This window comes from Ictidomys tridecemlineatus, chromosome 16 (genome assembly GCF_052094955.1).
Source record: "Ictidomys tridecemlineatus isolate mIctTri1 chromosome 16, mIctTri1.hap1, whole genome shotgun sequence".
In the NCBI taxonomy this organism is placed as follows: domain Eukaryota; kingdom Metazoa; phylum Chordata; class Mammalia; order Rodentia; family Sciuridae; genus Ictidomys; species Ictidomys tridecemlineatus.
The window spans coordinates 41,038,831-41,055,795 of record NC_135492.1 but is presented as its reverse complement, the minus strand read 5'-3'; the positions used below and the strand labels follow the sequence as shown (position 1 = coordinate 41,055,795).

Genomic DNA, 16,965 nt, shown 5'->3' with positions numbered 1-16,965 from the left:
AAGCAGAGGTAATCCTTAAGTATTCTTAGCATAGAATTGAAATAATTGTAGCTTTTGCTTTAGAAAAAATTAATGAGACTGCATATGTCTTATATATTAGAGAAAGCATGTGGCTAGATAGAGACAAGACTAGTCGGGAGGCTCAGGAAAACCTCAAGTGAGAGGTAGAGCTTTACCATTAATGTTGGAAGGAGCTTGATATTGAATGGAGCAAATGGAGCTTAGGGAGGGGTGAAGCATTCATTCTCTTCCACCACTCCAGGTGACCTCCTTGCTGCAGTTGGTTCATTCCTGTAGTGAGCAGTCTCCTCGGGCCTCTGGACTTTATTATGATGAGTTTGCCAACCTAATCCAAGAAGGGAAACTAACTCCAGAAACCTTGGTAAGGCTGTGACTTTTCTTAAATCAGTAAAGCATGAGAGCCTCAAGTTCTGTCTGTTACAGTGTGAAAATAGATTATCCTGCGATTTCTCCCACATTTTAGTTGGAAAGGCTGTTCTACCCTTCCCTGTTTCAGGGCTCTCCTCTGATGCCTCCTTCTCATGATAATAGTTATGAAGAGGAGGAGAAGGAGGAGAGTTGATGGAGGTGTTGATAGACATCATTTGTTTGAGAGCCCTATTCTATGCCAAGTACTCAGCTAAGCACTTTCTATGCATTCTCTCTTTCCTACTTTCTCCTTTTTAGAAATGAGGAACTGAGGCTTAGAAAGGTTAACAATCATTTGTCTAGGGCGAGTACATCTCTATCACAAGTACATCCTGAACTACTGTCTCTTTTTTGTTTCCTGAAGGAATGGATTGGACCAACTGTCTTTAATGATTTCCAAGATGCCTTTGTGGTGGACTTCTGTGTTATTCCAGAAGGGTAAGTACTGGTTTGGTAGTAGTGGTAAAGAAGTTGCCTCAGTTCAATCAGTAACTGTTGCAAACTTCAGAATACCCTTGATCTCAGCCAAATCTGCCCACTCCCTCTGTTTCTTTCCTCCAAGCCCCCAACACTCCTGCACCCCCAACTCCAGAATTGCTAAGATTGCCCACTTGTTCTATTCCCCATTTCTAACTTTTCTCCATAATACTTTTGTTTGAAATTGGCTTGTTCTAGTGGTTTCTCTTATAACCTTACTTAATCCTGAGCTTGAGCATCAGCTTTTGGGTTCTCTTCACAGTGACTTTCCGTTTCCTGTGAAAGCTCTCTATGGGCTGGAAGAATATGATACTCGTGATGGGATCGTCATCAACCTCCTGCCACTGCTATTTTCTCAGGAATTTGAAAAAGAGGGAAGTCAAATGACTTCACAGGAACCAGGCAAAAAGTCAGTACAAGTATTCTTTTCTATAACTCTGTTGATATTTTGAATGTTTATAGGAAATGCCCATAGTTCTTTCCATCTGAGGAAAACTTGAGTCAAAAAACTTGATTCCAAGGGGCTGGGATTTTAGCTCAGTGGTGGAGCACTTGCCTCACACTTATGTGCTACCAGGTTCAATCCTCAGCACCACATAAAAATAAATAACAGTTATTATGTCCATCTATAACTAAAAAATAAAATATTTTTTAAAAAAGACTTTATTCCAAAAGAGATGGTATTTGGAGGGAATAGAGAGACTGAAACAGAGTTCTTGTTTTTTTTTTCCTTGGACCCTAGAGTTGAGATTTGTATTGCTCTCTGAGAGCCAACAGATGTTCTGTGAGGCTATTTTTTCTTATGTTCATTACTTCTTTCTTTCCTCTCATGAATATTCTTGGCTACCTCTGTCTCTGTCACACCTTCCTTGATCTCAGTTCTGCTTCACGTTCATTCCACATACTCTTCACCTTCCTATAATTTAGGTGATTGTTTGCTGAGCATTCTTGCCCTTTGTTTCTTGCCATTTGTTATAAAAGTAGACATTTATTGTGGGCATACTTTCTAATTATAAACTTGAGCTCCTAATAGGCTTGAACTAACATAACTGTGACTATTGAGTGTGTTCTAGCAATGGATTTTTCTTTCCCAGATTGGTGTCTCCGTTGTGCCTGGCTCCCCATTTCCGGTTATTGAGACTTTGTGTGGCAAGACAACATAATGGAAACCTGGAGGAGATTGATGGTCTCTTAGGTATAGGAGAAAGCTCTCAAATCCTTTCTTCTTTGTGACCTTTTGGTATACATAGACAAGGACCAGACCAGTACATAGTGTATGTGGAAAGCAATTTTCTAACTTCATAGAGTGGTATAGCAATAATGATGGGATTCCAGAGACAAAATAGTCTGAATGGAATCCCATATGTTAACAGATCAATTGTTGTTGTAGTTTCATATTACCTCCTAGTATTTCTGTCCATAATTTTTATAGAAACTTCCTAATTATATTTGTTGTTTGCTGTGTAATATCCAAGTATTTTTTTGAAACTAGTATGGAAGTATTTTTTGAGGTGAATCAAAGCTTGACCCTCAAATATGAAATAAGGTGAAAAGTTAGTAATCCAGGGGCACAACCAGATTTTTTTTGGTTTAAGCTAAAGGTGTTGGAAATGTTTTTTCTTCTCCTTCAGACTGTCCTATATTCCTTACTGACTTGGAGCCTGGAGAGAAGCTGGAGTCCATGTCTCTCAAGGAGCGTTCCTTCATGTGTTCACTCATATTTCTTACCCTCAACTGGTTCCGAGAGGTGAGCAGAGTTGCTAGGGTATTTTACCTATTGGCCATAGTTTTTTTCAAAACAAAACTGTTTTCTTGGCTCTCATAAGACTCCCTGAAAAGTGTCCACCAAGCACTAATGCCTGTGTGCCTCTCTAGGTATTACATCCCACATCTCACTACTCCCCAACTCTGTGTACTTCTTCAACTCACTAAATCAAAGTACTTTGCTCTTGTAGCCCAGCTTTGCCTCCTCCCAGCCTCCTCTGCTGAGAATGAACTCTTCACATCTCCACTGTGGAAATGATGCTTATTCTAGCATAGGCATGTGCTGTTGTTTGGAATAAGTGAGATGAGTGCTGGTAGTTTACCTTCCTTCAGAACATGTTTGTGTTTGACAGCAGTGGCAACATCTTTACTACCCTCTCACTGACTTTCCCTTGCATTTTATTTCAGAGAATGTTTGCGCGCTTCAATGAACTTAAATTTGATTGTCACAGTTTTATTTTGATATGGGCAGGAGAGGTGTTTGACCTCGTTTTACACATAGGGTTTCATGTGCAGAGTTCAAAGTCATTAAAATGTTTAAGTGCTGAGATGATTTCTTTATGTTATTTAATTCATACAACAACTATATTTGTATTTTATGGTTGAAGAAATAAAATCTCAGAAAAGTTAGATTGAGCCAAGGTCACAGCTAGTAAGTAGCAGAGTAAGACTAGAATTTGTGTTCTCTAGCTATTCTACTTTTTTTTGTAAAGTAATATAAAGTAGAACTAGGGTTAAAAGTCATCTTTCTTGTATTTTAGCCTAGGGATATATTTTCCTCCTACCACTTTGTTGAGAATAGTTACATTATTGACTTTGTTAATCAGCTTTCCATCACTATTAACAAAATACTTGAGAGGATTAACTTTGAGAAAAGGTTTATTTTAATTCATAGTTTTTGAGATTCCAGTCCATTCAGTTGCAGCACTGCTTTGAGCATGTGATAGTGCAGCACATTATGATGAGGAGCATGTGGTGGACCCCCCATAGCTAGGAAGCAAAAGATGAATAAACGGCGGTCCCATAAGTCCCTTCAAAGGCACACCCTCTGATGTCCACAGAACCTTCCCTGAAGCCCCACCTCTAAAAGGCTCTACCCTTCCCAATAGCACCATACTTGGGGAAATGTGAGCTATTTTTTCCCCCTTTCTTTCTTTTCTTTTCTTTTTTTTTTCTTTTTTTTTTTTTTTTTTATAGTGCTGAGGCTTGAACCTAGGGCCTTGCATGTACTAGGGAAGCATTTTACCACTGAGTCAAATCTGCAGGCCTATTTTTTTCTTTAAAGAAACTTTTTTTTTTCTTTTTTTTAAGTTGCAGTTTGACATTTATTTATTTTTATGTGGTGCTCAGGATTGAACCCAGTGCCTCGCACATGCTAGACAAGTGCTCTAATGCTGAGCCACAACCCCAGCCCTACAGACCCATTTTTTATTTAGGATCTTGCCAAGCTGCCCAGGCTGGTTTCCAACTTGTGATTCTCCTGCCTCAACCTCCCAATTCACTGGTGTTACAGTCATGAGCCACTGTGACTGACTACCACATTAGCCTTTTGGGGATATTCATGATCCAAACTGTAGCACAGACTAAATTCACAGATATGCTGCTTAGTGACATCTTTCAGATCTGGGAAATAATGCAAATAAGATTAAAATCTAAAAAGTTCAAAATATGAAAATGTAGTTTGCATTTTGCAGGTTGTAAATGCCTTCTGCAGACAGACATCACCTGAGATGAAGGGGAAGGTGCTCTCTCGATTAAAGAACATTGTAGAACTGCAGGAAATTCTGGAAAAGTACTTAGCAGGTAAGGAAGTCCTATATTGGTAGCCCTAGTAAGGTCAGTGGCAAGGAAATAAGGAACTAAGCTGTTGAGCCTGGCTCAGTGACAGCAGTTTCCTATACCTCTAGATCAAAGAGGATGTGTGCTCAATAAATTTTTATTTTTATTTTTTAGTTGTAGTTGGATACAATATCTTTATTAATTTTTATGTGGGGCTGAGGATCAAAGCCAGTGCGTCACACGTGTGAGGCGGGTGCTCTACCACTGAGCTATAGCCCCAGCCCTGAACAAAATTTTTGATGAGTACTTCTGTTTTTCTCTGAGAGATTCTATTGCTTAAGGAAATAAAATATAAAAGGAAATAAAATATAAAAAATTATATGCCTAGCATGTGCAAGGCCCTGGGTTTAATCTGTAGTAGTGCCCCAAAAACTATTTTATATAAAACATTGGTTGGGCTATTTTAAAGTTACTTTGCTACTTTAAAATTTATTTATTTATTTGCAAGTATAAGCAGAAAATTACTTAAGAAAGTAAGGAGTGCTAAGTATGGGCTTTCTCAAGAGTAAGAAGCCAGGGCCGGGGTTGTAGCTCAGTGGAAGGATGCCTGTCTAGCACATGTGAGGCACTGGATTTGATCCTTAGCACCACATAAAAGTAAATAAATTTAAAAAAAAAGGTATTTTGTCTATCTACTACTAAACAAAATTAAAAAAAAAAAAGTAAGAAGCCTATTTATTTATTTATTTATTTTTTAAAGAGAGAGTGAGAGAGGAGAGAGAGAGAGAGAGAGAGAGAGAGAGAATTTTTAATATTTATTTTTTAGTTCTCGGCGGATACAACATCTTTGTTGCTATGTGGTGCTGAGGATCGAACCCGGGCCGCACGCATGCAAGGCGAGCGCGCTACCGCTTGAGCCACATCCCCAGCCCCCTATTTATTTATTTATTTTTGCAGTGCTTGGAATTAAACCCAGGGGAACTCTGCTACTGAGTTACACCCCAGCCCACCCCCTCCCTCCCTCTCTCTCTCTCTCTCTCTCTCTCTCTCTCTCTCTCTCTCTCTTTTTTAAATATTTATTTTTAGTTATAGGTGGATACAGTATCTTCATTTTATTTTTATGTGGTGCTGAGGATGGAACCCAGTGCCTCCTCATGCATGGCAGGTGAGCGCTCTACCTCTGAGCCATAGCCCCAGCCTGGCCCCAGCTCTTTTTAAAGTTTTAATTTATTTTATTATGTTAGTCTTGCTAAGCTGCCTAGGCTGGCCTCAAACTTATGATCCTTCAGCGTCAGCATCTGAGTAGCTGGGAGTATAGATAGGCATGTACCACTGTACCAAGCTACTTTGCTGTTTTGAATGTTAAACTTACAGTGACCTTTTGCCTTCTTAAACATAGTCATGAGGGCTGGGGATGTGACTCAAACAGTAGTGCACGCGCCTGGCATGCGTGCGGCCCGGGTTCGATCCTCAGCACCACATACAAAGATGTTGTGTCCACCGAAAACTAAAAAATAAATATTAAAAAATTCTCTCTCTCTCTCTCCTCTCTCTCTCTCTCTCTCTCCTCCCCCTCTCTCTCTCTCTCTCTCTCTCTCTCTCTCTCTCTCTCTCTCTCTCTCTCTCTCAAAAAACAAAAAACAAACAAACAAAAAAAAAAACATAGTCATGAACCAGGAATAAGGATTAAGACCTTGCTGGGTGTGATAGCATGACTGTAAACTCAGCTACTTCATAGGCTCAGGGTAGCCTGGGCAACTTAATGAGCCCCTGTCTCAAAAATAAAAAGGACTAAGGGTGTATTAGCAGAACATTCCTGGGTTCAATCCTCATCAGTACCCCTCCCACACACACACAATAAATAAATGTATGTATGTATAAAGACCTCTTCATACCTTTTGATTATTAAATAAACTGGTTGTTTTGAAGTGCTAGCTTGATTTCTCTGAAGAAAATATGAAGCCTTTCTTAAATTTCATCTAAAATAAAAGGGTATAAAGCAAACTGCTGTGTGATCAAATGTTATTAATATTGTTAGGTTTTAAATGTTAGTCTGCTTATTTTTAGTCCTTATCTGTTTGGTTATTTTATATCATCATTTAGAATGGTTTTATGTTAATTGATCATTATCAATCATGGTAATATAATTTCTGTAAGTTCTCTGGCCATTTGCTTATGAAAACAATATCAGTTGACTTGAATGTATCTTACAAAAATTCACTGCTATAATTGGTAATTTTATTTTTTTTTAAATGATTTTTTATAGAGAGGGGGGAGAGAGAGAGAATTTTTAATATTTATTTTTTTAGTTTTCGGCGGACACAATATCTTTGTTTGTATGTGGTGCTGAGGATCGATCCTGGGCCGCATGCATGCAAGGCGAGCGCGCTACTGCTTGAGCCACATCCCCAGCCCCAATTGGTAATTTTAGAAATTGGTTTTTAGCCAAATGAGTGGTTGCATCCCATGTCGGATGGTGATATATGGTTGGTGTACATTGGGCTTCTGCCTGCTCTATTTCAGTCACCCCGGACTATGTTCCTCCTCTTGCAAACTTTGACTTGGAAACTTTAGATGTAATACCTCATAGCAATTCTGCTGCTTCAGCAAAAAACAGAAAAACAGGAAAGATAGGTGAGTATATTCTTTTGTCTTACCGATACCTGAGCCATGTTGAATTAACCCAAGAGGTTATATATTGAGGCATCAGTAATTGGAAAGATGATGTAATTAAACCTCTTTGTTAGTAGACTTATAAATGTACTATAATTTGGTCATAAAATTACTTCTTTTACCTGTAGGTAGTGTTCAAAGGTTATTTCTTGAGAGCAGAAAAATTTGGCAAAGCATGTGTTTTGATTCTTGAGTTTCTTTTTCTCTTTGAAACACAAGGAGGAAGGAAACGAAAAGCAGATGGCAGCAAAGCACCCTCCCCTGACACACTTTCAAAAGAGGATAATTCAGAATGTGATGCTGTGCCAACTGGTAGAAGCCAGCTAGAGAAGGTATTGGAGTGGTGGGTGTGTGACAAAGGTGTGCAGCAGCCCAGTAAGATCGTTAGAGAGCCAGCTTTATTCTCCCAGCCCTTGGAGGACTCTCTGAATAACAAAATTCAAATTATACTTCTAAATCCTCTTGCCTCCCATACACTTAGTTGTTTTCCCTAATTATTTTCTTGCATGTTTTACTTCCCTTGTTCTGTACCCCAGTGGTACTTGAATTCTCTCTCATAGCAATTATCAAGTTGTCAGTCTTTTAAAATTATATTTCTTAAGCTCTTTCTCATTCTGACCCCAGATTATCAATTTCTCAATGAATTGAGATAACTTGAAATGCTTTGTACAGTTTCTGGTAATTGATTAGTACCAGAACTTTGTACTATTCATGGAATGGTTTTCATGTATTTGTGAAATTGCCTGAACCATGTGGAACCCAATTATTTCTGTTTTTCAGTTACCACTTTTTAATGTAATTTATTATGTATGATTCCAATAATCTTCCTATGGTTGGTATTAATGTCTATATTTAATACATGAGGCAACTAAGACCCAAGGAGGATGAGTAACCTGCCCAAGGTTAGACAGTAAGTGCTTGAGCTAGGAGTTGAAGCCAGATCATCTTCTTAGCCCTAAGCTCATATTTTTCTTTACCAAATTATAATGTCATGATCTGCTTAATATTTTATCCCTAAGCAGAAGCCAACCAAGAGTCTTGGTGTTGACTTATATTTCCACATGAAATTAAGTGCTCTGCCTTAGAATATTTAGGGATTTTTGTGAAAAGAAGGTGATGATGTAATGGAAATGTAAATTTTTGCATAAAATTAATGTGTATTTGCACTTTGGAATCTTCTTTAAAAATTAGATTGATACGGGGCTAGGAATGTGTAGTGTGTTGGTAGATAGTATCAATGGTTCCCCAGTATTGCCCAAAAAAAAAAAAAAAAGTTAGATTAATACAGAAGACCTTTTTTTTATTCTCTTGGTTGCTGATACTTTCTTCCCAGGAGCTCACAGGGAAGGAAGGAAAAACATCAGTGTCACTACAGAATTACAGTGCATTTTTTCGAGAGGTGGACATTGAGGTCTTCTCTATTCTGCATTGTGGACTTGTGACCAAATTCATCTTAGATACTGAAATGAACACAGAAGTAAGTGACATACTGGGATCTTAGAAATTAATCATCTTTCACAAAATTCCTAGCTCTATTTTTATTTCAAAAAGAACACTGTGACATTGAAATTTTTAGAGGGCTGTGGGCAAGGCCCTGAGTTCAATTCCCACCACTGAAAAAAAGGAAAAAGAATGATGACTTCAAATGCCTTTATATGTGAGAATAACGATGCGTATTTGTGCTCGTCTTCTATGGTGTTATAGACTATAATAAAATATTGTGCTGATGATGTTATTCTTGACTTTAGGGTAATAAACTACTTAGTTTACTTTTGTAGAGGAGCACTGTTCTGGTTTATAGAGGTCAAAGCTATGTTTACTTTTTTAGGATGTTGAATGTCCACTAATGTAGACAGTGGGAGTAAACTAGTACTTTTAGCATGATGGATGCTTTCAGATAGGTTATAATCTAATAGAGAAAGTAGAGATAACTAGCAGTACCTGTTCTATTGGTGGCCTATAATATATTAATAGTCTGAACTAAGTGTGTACAAAACTCTGATAAGAGAATGGTTTTTATAATAACAGATTTTTTTAACCTGATACTTGTAAGAATATAGGCACCTTTAGAATATGATTTGTATTTTTTTTTTTTCATACTACATTAGTTTCCCCATGGAGATTCTCCATAAATGTGTGTTAAGTGAATAGTTGAATGTGAGACTATTTCACCCTTTTCACCTATGGCAATGTAATATACTTTCTACCTGTAGTTTATAATAGTAAAATATTAGGAAAAGAAGTATATTAGGTGCAGTTGCCTTGAGTTAAGTCATATTTTTATCGTAGTATATTTAAGAGATACATTTTGGTTACACAGGTGGAAAAATACACAAAGGAATTTATTTCTAGAGAAAAATTATGACTTCTAATGTATACTGTGTCTCAAATTCCTACTTTAATAACTTGAGAATTTGTTTTATTTTGGAAATGCTTGACTTTTTGATAAGTTAATAGAACACAACAGCCATTCTTTATACGAGATAGGGAAATTTTTTTCTTTTTTTTATTAGAAATTTAATTCTTCACCTGTTGGGAGGAGTGTTTATGAAATGTATCAAAAATAAAATGACTAGGACATATCTGGAATTATTCCATCTTTCTTCTATGTCACAGGCTACAGAAGTTGTACAGCTTGGGCCTCCTGAGTTACTTTTCTTGCTGGAAGATCTCTCTCACAAGTTAGATAATATGCTGACACCATCCTTTACTAAGAGAAACCCCTTTCTCAAGGTTAGTGTAAGTACAAGTTTAGAACCTGGGTTCAGTGGATTTGGAAACAAAGCTTGTGGTGGTGAATAATTATCACTTTCTTTTGCATTGTGTTTGGGTCACTGGGTAAGATGGTGGCAGCCCTATTGCCAGATCATATTCACCTTGAATTGAAGGATTCTGGACTAGCCTAGCACACATGAGGCACCAGATCTGATAGCACTGCAAAAAAAAAAAAAAAAGGAAAAGAAATGGAAACCTAGAAAACACAAAAGATACCCATAATAAGACATTTACTTCTAAATTCCCTGAACATTCCTGAATTCTCATCTATGCACAGGTTTTGGGTTTTTTTGTTTTGGATTGTGGTGCCGGTGGCTGAACCTGGGGACTCACAAATGACCAGGCAAGGGTTCTACCACTGAACTACACCTCCTGCCCTTAGTTTTTGGTTTTAACAGCCTCCTAAACTAAGCCTCAGTATCATAATCAGCTGCCTAGAGAGGCCAGAACCTCAGGTATGTACATAATGTGGACCTGCTGGGGGAAGCAATTGATGGTGCAAACAGTACAATGTGAAGGTCTTGGGTATCAGCACTTACACATTGATAGTGATAGTTACTTGATTCTTTGTACTATTTGTTCTAAATTCCTGTCTACCTAAATGATTTTTTTAATAGAACACTTCACAAATTTGTGTGTTATCCTTGTGCAGGGGCCATGCTAATCTCTGTATTGTTCCAGTTTTAGTATATGTACTGCCCAAGTGAGCACAGTGATTTTTACTTTTGTCTGAGTTTTATGTCTTTAGTTATGATAGGTCTGTACTTCTTAATCAGACACCATTCTTCCTCTAGAAAGGTTAATCTCTTAGTCATTTGGAAATGGAACAAGATTTTTATCCCTTTGCTGAATATAGTCTTAGACAAATAACTCATTTCTCCCACCCAGTCCTACTTAATGACATAAGTTTGACTAAACTCCATGAGGAACATGTAGATTCAGAAAAGATGTCTAACAATTTCTTCTCTTATAACTCTGAATTTATTGTAGAATAAAGGAAACCGGAATATTGGATTCTCACATCTCCATCTGAAGTCTGCCCCAGAAGTTGTTCATTGTGTTGTTCAACTGCTGACCCCGATGTGTAACCATCTGGAGAATATTCACAACTATTTCCAGGTCAGAAGACTATCTTATCCTTATAAGTGAACTGGAGATTTCCTTTTCAAAGAAAAATTGAAATTAGGATAATTCGTTTTTCTTTTTAGAGCTTAGTTGCCGAGGATCATGGTGAAGTTGATGGACCAGAAGTGAAAGCTCAAGAGCACCACATAATGGCTTCCTGTTATCAGAGGCTACTGCAAATTTTTCATGGAATTTTTGCTTGGTGAGTGTATGGGAAGTATGATTATAGACAGAAATGAATGAAAAAGTACTTAATTTTACTTGATGATTACGCGCTGGGATGTAGATGGATAGGCCCCAGTCTTTAGGTAACAATGGTGATTTAGTCTTTTTCATTTGCTCTAGCATCCTCTGGGTCTTATGGGGCCATTATCATTAACCTATTTGATAAATTGAATGACTTGCTGATTAGCTAATGATGACAAATCTGGCCATATTATTTCTTTTGTTTCCTGTCGCAAATGTTCTATAATAACTTGGAAGACTGTTACTTAAAAAATTGTGGTAGAGTGCTCACCTAGCATGTGGGAGGCTCTGGGTTCGATTTTCTATACCACATAAAAAAAATAAACTAACAAAATAAAAGTATTGGATCCATCTACAACCAAAAAAGAAATTCTTTAAAAAAATTGTTTCTCAAAAAGTTGTAAATAAATCACAGATTTTGTAGTAAAGAACTGAACACAGTGTGAGCTAGAATATTTTTGGGCACCATGGAAGCAGGTAATCAGGCCTTTAAAGGGTAGGTGGCCTTTGGGAAGGTTATCAAAAGAATTGAAAGGCACAGCATGGGTGAACATAGACAAAAAGGATGTCTGTCCCATAAATTTGATTCCTCAGAGCTAGGTCCTGTCCCCTCTCTCTTTTCTACACAGGTTTTCTGGGTAGTCTTACCGAAGCTTAAAGTTATGCCAAATTTTATCCTTTGAGCTCTAGGCATTTATATTCAATTGCCTACTCAACACCCCCTTAAGATGTGTCAGTAAAACCTCAGACTCATCACATCCCAAGCAGAATGTGTCATCACTGTTCCTCCAGCTTTCTCTGGCTCTGTCAATGGTACCACTAGTTGTCTGAGCTCCAAATTAGGAGTTATTTTTTGCCCCTTCCTCTACTTTCTAACCTTTCTCTCTCCCACATGTGATCTCCAAATTCTGTTGACTTCATCTCTGGATAACATTTAGATAACCATCTGTCCTCTCTCCACTGCTGCTAGACTCCCATCATCTCCCACTTGTACTAGATTAGTCTCACAGTTGGTTTCTTTGCCACTGTTTGTCCTGCCTGGGTCCATTCCTCACATACGAGTCACAATGATCTTCCCAACACAGACCTAATCTGATCTTGTCCTCGTTCTGGTCTCTGATTTGCCTAGTTTCTCAGACTTTCTCCTGCCGCCTCCTGCCCCACCTGTTGTCTTTTCTTCTGCCTGTAGTCATATTGAATTCGAACTAATTCAGCACCCTACATGGTTTTCACTTAAAAGGCTTTACAGGGGCTGGGGATGTGGCTCAAGCGGTAGCGCGCTGGCCTGGCATGCATGCGGCCCAGGTTCGATCCTCAGCACCACATACCAACAAAGATGTTGTGTCCGCCGAGAACTAAAAAATAAATATTAAAATTCTCTCTCTCTCTCTCTCTCTCTCTCTCTCTCTCTCTCTCTCTCTCTCTCTCTCTCTCTCTCTCTCTCACTCTTTAAAAAAAAAAAAAAAAAAAAGGCTTTACACATACTCATCCTCTGCCAGGATCCCCACACTTCTTGATCCTTACTCTTTTCTGACACATCTAATCTCCTGAGAGCTAACTTCACTTCTTCAGTGACATTTTCTTTAGCCCTTAGACTAGGTAAACCTTTTTTATGCCCATCTAGTCCCACTTTCCTCCTACCACTTTTGTATCCTCTTATGATACAATATCACATTTTTCAAAAAATGGCAATTCTTTTTTTTTTTAAAATAGTTTTTTAGTTCTTAATGAACCTTTATTTTTGTTTGTAGTGCTGAGAATCAAACCCAGGACTTCACACATGCTAGGCAAGTGTTGTACTGAGCCACAATTCAAACCCCAAAACATCACATTTTTTATAATTACTTGTTCACCTGTCTTCCCTGTTATACTTTGAGCTCCATGAAGGCAGATATCAGTCATTTTTGTATTCTCTATACTTAAAAGTAGTCCCTGACAACATATTTGTATAAACCATCAAGGAGATTTATTTATTTATTTTTAAAATTTATTTATTTTTTTAAAAGACAGAAGAATTTTAATATTTATTTTTTAGTTTTCGGCAGACACAACATCTTTGTTTGTATGTGGTGCTGAGGATCGAACCCCAGGCCGCACGCATGCCAGGCGAGCACGCTACCGCTTGAGCCACATCCCCAGCCCAAGGAGATTTATTTATGACAGATGATAAATGAAAGGATGTTTTTTATTTTTAGTTATTAAGGAAATTCAAATTAAAAGAAACTTGGGGTGCAGCTCAGAGGAAGAGCACTTGTTTAGTGTTTACTGGTGAGGCATTGGGCTCAATCCCCAGCACCATAGAAAAGCACAGTGAGATAGTACAACACACTAACATAGCAAAATGAAAAAAGATTTTATGCCATGTGTTGGTGAAAATGTGGATCAGCTGATAATGCTCACTTGTTGTTGGTCTTACTTTGGAAAACAGTTTTGAAAGTTTCTTGAAAAGTTAAACAAATACCTACCATATGACCCAGTTGTTCTATCCCTATTGTATTTACCCCCCCAAAAATGAAAACACATGTTCACACAAAGTCTTATGCATGAATGTTTATAGTAGTATTATTTGTAATAGTTACAAAGTAGAAATAACCCAAATGTTGATCAGTTGGTGAATGTATAAATAAATCATGATATATATATATGGGGGAATGCTACATGCAGCAACATGATAAATACATATGCTAAATAAAAAGCAAGAATATAAAGAATCACAGTATTTGATTCCCTTTATATAAAATTCTAGAAAAAGCATATTTTATAATGATGGAAAATTATCAGTTGTTGCATAGCATTGGGCAGGAGGTTCGAAAGAGGAATGGATTACAAAATGGATTACAAAGGAGTGTAAAAAATCTTAGGGGGTTGATGGGTATATTCAGTATCTTCACTCTGGTGGTCTCATGAGTTTATAAATCAAATCTGATCAAATTCAGCTTTTTAAATATATATAATTTATTATTCATCAGTTATACCTCAAAATGGTAGGGAGAAAACCTGACACATAGCCCTCAGAGTACATTTGTTGAAGGAAGGGCAAATAGCACTGGTGATGTGGAGAATGTTTCTGTAGGAGAAGGTCTAGGGGTCACATTGTACTGAGCCTTGAAGGTCTTGCAGAATTTAAAAGTGCAGGGAAGCAGTTTGGAGTTCTGTGATCATAGCCATAATATAATGAAAGCATTTTAAGAAAATCTTTTTGGCAACAGTGTACAGACAGTGGGAAAGGATGCAAAAAGATCAGCAGGTGGGGCTGGGGTTGTGGCTCAGTGGTAGAGCACTTGCCTAGCATGTGTGAGGTTCTGGGTTCGATACTCAGCACCACATATAAATAAATAAAGGTCCATTGACAGCCCAAAAATACTAAAAAAAAAAAGAAAAACCCCATAAACACAGCAGATGTTGTCATGATCTGTGCATGTAACGACAGGGACCTGGCCTGGAATGATAGTCTGGACTTGGGGAGAAAAGGGACAATTAGAAAATCCAAGATAAAATTGTTAAGACAATTTATTAACGTAGAGAAATGGTTAAGTACTTTATTGAGCACCTACCGGGGACTGGACATTAATTTAGCAATTTGACAAAAGACTGAGGCTTACCTCTAAAATGTAAGGAAGGAGAAGAGTTCCTTGCCCCCTTGATAATAAGCCTTGAACCAGGCTTGGTGGTGCATACCTATAATCCCAGTGGTTTGGAAAGCTGAGGCAGTAGATTTAAGTTTGAGGCCAGTCTCAGCAATTTATCAAGGCCCTAACAAACTTAGATCCTGCCTTAAAAGAACAAGGGCTGGGGTTGTGGCTTAGTGGCAGAGCGCTTGCCTTGCACATGTGAGGCATTGAGTTTGATCCTCAATACCACATAAAAATAATTAAACAAAAGAAAGATACTAAAATCAGCAAGAACAACAAAAGACTGGGGATGTAGCTCAGTGGTACAATTACCTCTGGGTTTCATCCCTAATACACAAAAAAAAAAAAAGAAAAGAAAAAAAAGAGAACAAGCCTGTGAGAGGACTGTTAGGTCCTTAAGGATGGACTATTCTGGATGTACCTCAATTTTATAATCTGATTCTTAGAGTTGAGAGTGGATTTGTCAATTGAGGATGATGCAGACTGGAGCTGAGGATCCTGAAATACTGTTCAGGTAATCTTCCTGAAACCCAGCTAACCCACCTTACCTTGTCTTTCCTTTAGGAATGGATTTTTTAACCTTGGATATCATAATTTTCTGTATTCAGCCCTTGAGGTCCTCGCTAGCCGACTGAAGCAAATAGAACATGAGCAGTCATTGGAGGAATTGGTCAGGTGGGTCAGATGCATGTCCTAGAGTGTTTTCCCAAGAGACTCTCAGGAGCTGGATTGTCAATTTCCTTGAAAAGGGCTGGGAATATAGCTCAGTTGGTGGAGTTCTTGCTTCACATGCACAAGGCCCTGGGTTCAATCCCCAGCACCAAAAAAAAAAAAAAAAAAAAAAAAGTCCTTGAAAAATTTTAGGATTCTCAGTAGTTGGGAAGGAAATTGATATTTTCAACACTTTTTTCCTCAGCATATGAGCTTTCTCACTTACGTATTTGGATAAATTGTGCAACATTAGTTATACCATGCTAAATCTTCATGCATACATCAGCCCTTGAATGTGCCTTTTCAGGTAATGATCATGAAAACATTAACCATCTGCATTCAGGTCTTGAGTGTCCAAGGACTTCCTCTGTCTCCTACCAGGGTTGGATATGTAGATAGCAGCTAGTTATCACTAATGGCCAGTCTCCTTTCTCCATCCTTAGAGGAAGACCATATGTGACTGAGGGCAAGGCTATGGAGGAGGGAGGTGAGAATATAATTTAAAGGACAGGCTGTCAGCCTCCTATCCAGCATCAGCCAGAGTGACTTGGTCTTTCCCTCTCCTCCTTGATAGCCTAGGCCATCACTATGTCAGCAGTCAGTACTTGTCTTCCTGCCTGTAGGGCAGGACCTTATTTTAAATTGACTACTTTTAGAGGTATAGCTCAGTGGTTGAGTATTTGCCTACTCTGCTTAAGGCCCTGGATTCTATCCTCAGCTCTGAAAAATGAAAGGGAGGAAGGAGGGGGGTGCAGAGAGAAAGAGAAAATGTTTAATTTGACCTCTTTCTCACCAAACAATCAGGAATTGACTCTGGTATCACTTTAACAACAATTTAACAGTTCTAGACTGATTTTCATTCCCTATCTCCCGTTATTTTATTGCATTGAAACTAGACTGTGTATGATGCATTCATTAAAAGCTGTGTTTTCAGCCAGGCAACTTAGTAAGATACTCTCAAAATAAAATTTGAAAAAGGGCTTGGGGACTGGGGTTGTAGCTCAGTAGTGGAACATTTGCCTAGCATGTGTGAGGCACTGGGTTCAATTCTCAGCCCCATTTAAAAGTAATAATAATAAATATTCATTGACAGCTAAAAATATTAAGGAGGTGGGGTGCTGGGAATGTAACTAAGTGGTAGAGTATTTGCCTAGCAAATGTGAGGCCCTGCATTTGATCCCCACTACTGGGGAAAACAAAACAAATAAACTATGCTTTCTCTGCATTGTATTATAATTTCCTTCCATATTGTTCTCTGTTGGATACCACATCTCCAGCCCTTTTTATTTTTTATTTTGAGACAAAGTCTCATTAAGTTACTCTGGCTTTGAATTTGTAAACTTCCTGCCTCAGA

General features: G+C 38.1%; 1 protein-coding gene and 1 non-coding gene across 5 annotated transcripts in view; one reads left to right on the top strand and one right to left on the bottom strand.

The window, feature by feature from the left end:
* The window catches only part of Fancd2 (FA complementation group D2), a 92,600-nt gene that overhangs the window by 63,099 nt on the left and 12,536 nt on the right, over positions 1–16,965 (top strand). For all 4 annotated transcript variants that reach the window (XM_078033490.1, XM_078033491.1, XM_021732018.3 and 1 more), the window contains 13 exons: positions 263–382; positions 794–867; positions 1,169–1,315; positions 2,001–2,101; positions 2,538–2,653; positions 4,365–4,473; positions 6,973–7,083; positions 7,342–7,454; positions 8,456–8,599; positions 9,739–9,855; positions 10,888–11,016; positions 11,106–11,224; positions 15,465–15,575. In XM_078033490.1, coding sequence (XP_077889616.1) covers positions 263–382; positions 794–867; positions 1,169–1,315; positions 2,001–2,101; positions 2,538–2,653; positions 4,365–4,473; positions 6,973–7,083; positions 7,342–7,454; positions 8,456–8,599; positions 9,739–9,855; positions 10,888–11,016; positions 11,106–11,224; positions 15,465–15,575 — 1,511 coding nt within the window. The remainder of the gene's footprint in view (positions 1–262; positions 383–793; positions 868–1,168; positions 1,316–2,000; positions 2,102–2,537; positions 2,654–4,364; positions 4,474–6,972; positions 7,084–7,341; positions 7,455–8,455; positions 8,600–9,738; positions 9,856–10,887; positions 11,017–11,105; positions 11,225–15,464; positions 15,576–16,965) is intronic.
* On the bottom strand, positions 10,505–10,608 carry LOC120891936 (U6 spliceosomal RNA). The gene has a single exon (XR_005736523.1). It is a non-coding gene; the product is annotated as a U6 spliceosomal RNA (small nuclear RNA).